Raw genomic sequence first — 8,407 nt, forward strand, 5'->3', positions numbered from 1 at the left:
ATGGTTTAATTTAAGAAAAGAAATTTGTCAATTATAAAATTAATTATAATGTATTATACTTAGATTATTCAATGTGGCTATTAGAAATTTAATAATTTCTTGTTGATTCTTGTTCATATAAAAGATTTATTTTATATTATAAAAGTTATTTCAAAGTAGAATTTTTTACTAATTCCTTTATGGCTAATTTTTATAGCTCTAAATTTGTGACAACAATTAAATCACTTTAGGAGCCTCATGGCTCTTTATGTTGCCCTCATCAACTTCATTTCAATGACCACTGATCAATATCTATAAATGTCTATAACCAATTACCATCAACTATAATTTCAACCATGTTGCAAAATAATTACAATGATCAATATCTATAAATGTCTATAACCAATTACCATCAACTATAATTTCAACCTTTCAAAAATCAACTAATCAATCTATAAAGGTGCTCTACTAAGAAATCATTTGATCTATCCTCAATAAATATTAATATTCTAAGGTACAAATTCAACCTCAATTATATTAATAAAAATTTAGCTATAAAACTTAAAATCAACCAATCAATCTACAAAAGATTTTTACTAAGAAACCACTTGCTCATCAATATTTGACAAATATTTATTTGTTGCTTAAGGTGTGACATTTTCTAGGTTTAATATGTTAAACAGTGAGAGTTGCCTATATATAAACATACCACTTTAGTCCAGAAAGAGATTTGAACCTTAATTGCACCATAAACAATGCAACCATTTCACCCTTACACTAATAGGTGACCCCACTAAGAATCAAATTTTGACCCAATTTCAACCCTAACAATTATAGTCCTCATTGACCCGGTAAAATCACCATAAAATCAACTTCCAAGATTATATCGCTAAGCCACCTTATAGATTCAAAGCCTCCAGTAGCATTTGGTTACGTTTCAAAGCCTCAAAATTGATTCAGTAAGCAATCTGAGACCCGTGTTTGGACAACAAACCAAACAATCCTTTGAAATGCCAGCAAATTTCCTTATTTTATGAGTTAAAATTTTCATTTTGCATGGGATCACTAGCTTAGGACAATACCCACCTGTGTTTCCTAAGAGCCAACCAATGGAGCAAGTTTCTTCCTCCCCTTGTGAATTGCCACTTCTCAATGATATTACCAGTATAGCTGAGGATGGATATACAGACCTCCATGGAAAGCCTGTCAGCAGATTTCTCACAGGAGGATGGAAAGCATCCCTTTTCATCATTACTGTTGAAATTGCAGAGAGATTTGCTTACTGTGGCATTTCTTCCAACTTGATCACGTATCTCACAACTGTCATGCAACAGAGCACTCCTACTGCTGCCAAAAATGTTAATCTCTGGTCGTCTGCTGCATCCATGTTTCCTCTCATTGGAGCATTTGTTGCAGATTCCCTTTTGGGTCGTTACTGGACTATTTTTCTGTCATCTCTTATTTATGTGCTGGTTAGTTTGCTAGGAACCCAAATCCTATTTTTATTGCATTGTGTTTGATTACTAGCAAATTCTGCATTCTTAACATTCACAGAGTGCATTTTATTGAACCATATGGTAAACCAATTCAGCTGTGTACAGTAACCATATTGAGTTTCCAGGAAGTTCACCAGAGGCATAATCAGTGATTGAAAGCTTGGAGATTTATTGGATTTAGTATCTTCAAGATAGCAAAGACAATATTCTGTAAAAGGAAAAAAATGAAGTTGGTGTTTGAGCACCCTAAGTCCCTTCTCCAATTTTAGCATATAATACATGTATATTTTTGGTATAATGTTTGAGAAGATTTGCTTACCCTTTCAGACTCCTATAGATATCCCCAGTTGCTTAAGATTTCCCCTGGTTTTGGCTAAGTGCAATTTGTCTATCCAGTCATCATGATGCACCACAGTATCCATGGTATCCATGGGATCATGACCGGATGTTAGATAAGTGAATATTTGATTTCTCATCGATGAATACTGCTGTTATTCGTTTCAAGCGAGGTATAGTGAACAAGCTGCAAATGGTTTTCACTGATAAGAAAGATGCCATGGTGCATCCTGCAGGCTGGATAGTCATTTCCAAGGTTAACTTGCTGAAATATCTAGTTAGGACTTATAAGTTAGGAATCCAGAAATTCCTGGGAAAGCTAGTATCTTTCAGTTTGGTGTTCTGGTTACCAGGAAAGCAAGTGCCTTGGAAGATCCCAGTTTGGTCTTTTAGTTATCAACTCTTGCACAATTAAAAAAAGTACAAATTTGGCTTAGTTTTCTGTTTGATATACATATGGTTGGGTATTTGAGAAAATTACTAAGTGAGATGTTCTGTGGCTGCAGGGTTTATTCTGTTTAACTTTGTCAGCTTCTTTGACGTTCCTTAACCCATACTCATGCAAGGAAAGATCAATTTTTTGCACCAAACCTTCAGCGTTTCAGGTGAGGTTTTTCTTTGTTTCCCTATACATGGTTGCTCTGGGTGAAGGAGGTCACAGACCTTGTGTAGAAGCATTTGGTGCAGATCAATTTGATGAAGGAAACCCAACAGAGAGGAAGTATAAGAGTTCATTCTTCAATTGGTGGTATTTCGGTATATGCACTGGCTCAATTTCAGCTGTTTCCGTGCTTGTGTACATTCAAGAAAATGTTGGGTGGGGTTGGGGTTTTGGCATTCCAACTATGGCCATGGGAATAGCATTCTCTGTTTTCTTTTGTGGGACAAGTATGTACCGGCATAAACTGCCTTCCACCAGTCCAGTAACTCGAATTGCCCAAGTTTTTGTTGCAGCTATTCGCAAGTGGAATGTCTCTGTGAATATCTCTTCTCATGGAGAAGAAAAATTGTACGTTACTCAAGAATTTTGCAAGGGTGAAACAAGAAAGCTTATGCCCACAAATCAATTCAGGTAATCTTCTTTCTACATGTTTCTATTCATGTAATTATCTGAAACATTGAATGAAAAACATACACAGTTGAATTTAGAAGCTATCTTATCCATACTGTTGGGTGTCAACTGAAATAATTGTAAAGAGCCCTTGCGCCTCTAACTATATGCAACTTTCTCTCCCTCCCTCTCTTTTAAACTTGCCTAGTCTGCAACTAACCATTTTTCTGTGACCTGAAATGTTGATGCAAAATAAATATTACACAATTGAATCCATAAACTAACATGTGCTAGCCCTAATTTTGCATAGTTGTATGATTAATATTAATGTTTTTTAAAATGGAATTGACATTGACAAGCATGTTATCTGCTGTTTTGTAGGCTTCTTGACAAAGCAACAGTTGCAATTGGTTTAGACTATGAACATAAAACAAACATTAATTGGAGGCTATGCACTGTTACACAGGTTGAAGAGGTGAAACTTGTTTTAAGGTTACTACCCATTTGGGTGGCTTGTTTAATGTATGGGATAGTTTTTCAACAACCTTCAACATTTTTCACAAAACAGGGTGCCACAATGAATAGGAAGATCAGTGGAAATATTGAAATTCCTGCAGCAACCTTGCAAATGTTTATCAGCCTGACTATTCTTGTGCTTGTGCCCATGTATGATAAAATCTTTGTTCCACTTGCCAGAAGTATAACTGGAAATGAGCGTGGCATAACATTGCTTCAGAGAATAGGTGTTGGTATATTCTTCTCTGTTATTGCCATGATTGTTGCAGCATTGATAGAAATGAAAAGGCTCCAGACTGCAAAGGAATATGGATTGGTAGACTTGCCCCATGCAACAATTCCCTTGAGCATTTTTTGGATGCTTCCACAGTATATTCTGTTTGGCATGTCTGAAATGTTTGCAATGATAGGCTTGCAAGAGTACTTTTATGATCAGATGCCTGACACAATGAGAAGCTTAGGAATTGCTATGTATTTGAGTGTATTTGGAGTTGGCAGTTTTTTTAGCAGTATTCTTATTTCTCTTATTGAGAAAGTAAGTAGCACAGGCAATAAGCAAAACTGGTTTGCAGACAACCTAAACAAAGCACATTTGGACTACTTCTACTGGCTTTTGGCTGCATTGAATGCATTATTTCTATGCATCTATCTTGCTTTTTCCAGTTGCTTCATTTACAAGAAAGTAGAGAGCCATGATGAAGAGATATCCTGATCATCAAGCACCTTGCCCTGTGTCATTCTATGATGACCTTATCAACCCTAGTCAGATGTAGCATGTATGTTGTTTATGCAACATACACCTGGAAATATTCTAGTATGTGCCAATCTATTTCTTTGGAACATGAAGTCACTATGATGTAGAATATCAAGACTTTTTTCCCCTTCTATTTCAAAAATGTAGTCCTCTGGACAAAGTATATCTTCCATGATTCTAAATTAGCCTTATTTTCTGTACTAATCCTTGAATATGAGAAAAGAAGGGGATCTTATTCAGGTTCTTCATTTCTGAAAGAAGCAGAAGCAACACAATTACAATTCCTTTCATTACGGTGCATTCTGAGTCCATTTGGTTATTGGTGAGAATATTATTGATTGAACATTAGAATATCATCAATAAAATTGACATAAATAATTACCACAAGTATATTGTGAAATAAAATTCTTAGTGTTGGAACCTTCTTTAATTAATAAAAAAATGTTCAAGGATTATTGAATGTGTCCAACAAAGTTGTACTCAATAGATTGTTTAGAATAATGGAGGTTCTAAATTGTTAGATTTAATAAATAACTTACAACAATAAAATTATTAGAAATAAAACAACAATAATATAAATTCTTGAACAAACAAAAGGACAATAACAACATTCTAATATCTATATTCATAATGAAAAACAAAGGAAATAGATTTCAATATTTAAGACTCTGGAATGCATAAGTCAGGGTGACAACTATCTTAGAAGAGCAATGAACTAGAGGACTAATTCAAATTGTAGGAGTAGTGGTGTGAAGTGAACTTAGGGTGACAACTATCTTAGAAGAGCAATGAACTAGAGGACTAATTCAAATTGTAGGAGTAGTGGTGTGAAGTGAACTTACTTGATGAGGGAGTGTTGGCATCTCACTTCCATTAATTAAAAAGTGAATGAGGTAGAGGTAGCACAAGTTTTCCATCAATCAAAGAGCTAATTTGCTAATTCATATCAAAGAGCTAGGATATGCTCTTATTATCTAATGTATCCAAGTAAATTACCCAAAACTTATTATAAGATGCAATTATATAATTACACTAGCACCTCCTCTTTAATAAAATAGAGAAATAAAATTAGTCCTAGCAAGACAAGTCATAATACATGTTAATGTACAATCCAAAAAATCCCAAGGTACAAAGAGAATAGACCCCAAAAAAATGAAGAGAAAACTAGATAGCCCTCCTAGAAGTAATAGTATCTTTTATCCCAAAGAGCTCAAACAAGCACATATTTTCTTTCTGTGAAGGGTTTAGTAAAACATAAACAACCTAGTCTAATATGGGATAGCACTAAAGATATATGATACTCTTGAATAAGATCTTTGATGTATGACTTATGAATCTCAATACATTTGGTTCATTGTTGATGAGTTCAATTATTGGGGACCGCAATAGCACTCTTACTATCATAATAGATTATTGGTGATAGTCAGTAAGAGATACCAAACTTAATCAAGATGAGGTGAAGCCAAATAGCTTGTATAGTAGCATTCATAGCTCCTATGGACTCTATCTATATAGATGAAAGCGATGAAAGAGCAATAGCATTTTTTCTTACTCAACCAACAAGGACCAACTTCAAGGTGAAATTTATAGCCAAATGTGGATCTATAATCTTTAGAATTACTAGCCTAGTCAAAATTTGTATATCCCACAAAGTCTATGCTTCAATCTATTGTATAGTGTATCCGATACGTATATGACCCTTATACATATCCTCATATATACTTCATGGATTTCTAGTGAATTTCTTGAGGTTCTCACATAAATAAGGAACTATTTCAACAACCCAGGAGATGTTAGGATAAATATACATGAGATATATGAGACTCCCCACAAATTGTTAATATAGGGTAGCATTAACAATAGGGTTCAAAAACTGATCCTCAAACTTGAATCCTAATAGAAATATAGTTGATGTAGGCTTACAAGAAACCATCCCAAACCATAAGAGAAGATCTAGAGCATAGTTGGGGTAATCAAGACTTATCTCAAATTAGTTTGTGTGATCTCAATCTTAGGAAAGTAATGCAACAATCCCAAGAAAGTCCTAGAGAATGTGTCATGTATAAGAAACTATATGGAGCCAATGTGTGATGAACAACTCCAAGTGATAATCAATTTGTCAACATACAACACCAAAATGGGAAGCTTGTCATGTCTCAAAATGTAGGTAGTAGAGTTGGAGTGACATTACGTGAAACTAACAAAAAGAAGGAATGAGTTCATCTTGTCATACCAAGCCCAAAGGGCTTGTTTAAGACCATATAGGGGCTTCCTCGGTTTGAATATCAAGGACGAATCATGAATGAACCCCTATAATTATTATACATATATCTCTTATTATATATCACCGTGCAGAAAAGTATTTTTCATGTCCAACTAATATAATCATCAATGTTGAGTAACAATAATGACTAGAGTAAGGAAAATGTAATTTGTTTTAGTGATATGTGCAAAAATATTCGTATAATCTATCATAAATACTTGTGAAAATTCTTTTACAATAAATTATGCTTTGTATTTTTCAATTATTCAATCTAATACATACTTAGTTCAATGGAACCTCATCGTTGAACCATTTTATTCCCTTAGGAAAGGGGACTAAATTATAAGTGTTGTTCTTGATTAAGGAAGCAGATTCATCCAACATTATTAAATCAAATTCAATAATATTGGATACTCATCAAATAATTATAGATTTGAAGTTTATGCTATTTATACACAAGGCATATCTTGACATTATGACTAAGTTCTCCTAGTATCTAACAGATCCATAATTGATGTACTTAATACATATAATGTTTGACAAGCCCAAAGTAGAAGAGTAGTTGTAATAAGAGTAGGCTTATTTATTGGAGAGTTTAGACTAGAGAGTGCAAATGGAGAATAAGGTTCCTCTATCTTAGAATTAGAATCAATGTCCAGATGTTAGCCTTATGTGAAATATGAATGGGAAGTGTAAATTATAATGGATGGTAATACAATAAATTTGACACTTCAATAAATGATCATATAATGAGTATCAAGTTCCAAAACATGATGTCATTTTACCCCATCAAGATAACCCAAAAATATCTAAGGTTTACTTAATGATTTCATGATCTTTGAACATTTTTTTCTAAAGGTATGTAAGCTAAAAACTATTAAGTGTTTCTGACAATTTATTACCACTGCAAGTCTTGATTGGAGTGATTGATTGCAAGTTTTTGTGTGGAGTGTAGCTATGTATGTAGTTAACATAGTTGATTGTTTTAGCCTAGTACTATGGTGCTAGTGATCGTGAATGTATCATGTAGTTAGTCATCTCTTTCAAGGGTCTATTCTTCATTTGTACTACTTTGTTCTATTGTGGGCTATACAAAACAATATGGTGAAGATCAACCCCTTTGGTAAAAAAAATTACTCAAATTGAATGTTGACATACTCTTTACCATTATTAGTACAAATGATCGTGATGTTCTACCCTATTTTTTTTAGTTAGTGCCTCAAAGTGTTGAAACTTCCTAAACCCTTAATTCTTATTGCATTGAATATAATATTGAGAAATAATCTATGAGAGTGAGGAGGTAGCAAAATTTGTTGAGTGACAAATTAAGAAAGGGACTTGAAATATCATTGTGAATCAATTCAAGAACACATAAAGCTCTCTTATCCTTACCTTTCTCATATTACTCTTTAGTAATCTTTTTTAAGATGTAATCATGATGGACACCATCAAACAAAGATATTGGAGCAAGTATTTTGATCATTTCTTGACTACTTAAATATTGAATGTATGTTAGGATAGGTGAAATTAACCTTGCATTTTGAAGTCATTCTCATGTGTCTCTACATTCCTTGAAAAGTGTTCTAGGAGACATGAGAGTTAAAATTATTTTATTTCCTATGAAAATTTGTAATTGTATTCTATAGAGGTGGACACATGTTGATGGTAGTTACAAAGCATATTGGAGGAATATTCTTTTTAAGATGTCCACATTGGGAAGTGGGGATATCTTGTATTACATGTCAATAAATACTAACTATAGTCATTTGTATGTCTTCCTAAGTTGGGCATCCAAGTGTTAATGTTGTTGCATGATCTATTTGTAAAGATATCAGAGTCATCAAGGAGTCATGATGCATTGGGGAGTTACAATTTTGATTGGCTATGGGCTAGCCCATATGAAATTAAATAATTTATTACTATGTTTATTGGCTATAGATTATGTTATGCATGGATTTTGACATATAGTTTTTTCCTTTTGTTTTGGGTTACTGTAAAGGATGTAACCGAAA

At 33.5% G+C, this 8,407-nt stretch overlaps 1 protein-coding gene across 1 annotated transcript; it reads left to right on the forward strand.

The window, feature by feature from the left end:
- Positions 1 to 918: 918 nt before the first annotated feature.
- On the forward strand, positions 919 to 4,380 carry LOC131075776 (protein NRT1/ PTR FAMILY 5.10). The gene is made up of 3 exons (XM_058012663.2): positions 919 to 1,451; positions 2,318 to 2,883; positions 3,244 to 4,380. The coding sequence occupies exons 1-3, from the start codon at positions 1,089 to 1,091 to the stop codon at positions 4,088 to 4,090; spliced, it is 1,776 nt and encodes a 591-aa protein (XP_057868646.2). The 5' UTR covers positions 919 to 1,088; the 3' UTR covers positions 4,091 to 4,380.
- The last annotated feature ends 4,027 nt before the right edge of the window (positions 4,381 to 8,407 follow it).

Source organism: Cryptomeria japonica, chromosome 3, assembly GCF_030272615.1.
Source record: "Cryptomeria japonica chromosome 3, Sugi_1.0, whole genome shotgun sequence".
Taxonomy (NCBI): Eukaryota; Viridiplantae; Streptophyta; class Pinopsida; order Cupressales; family Cupressaceae; genus Cryptomeria; species Cryptomeria japonica.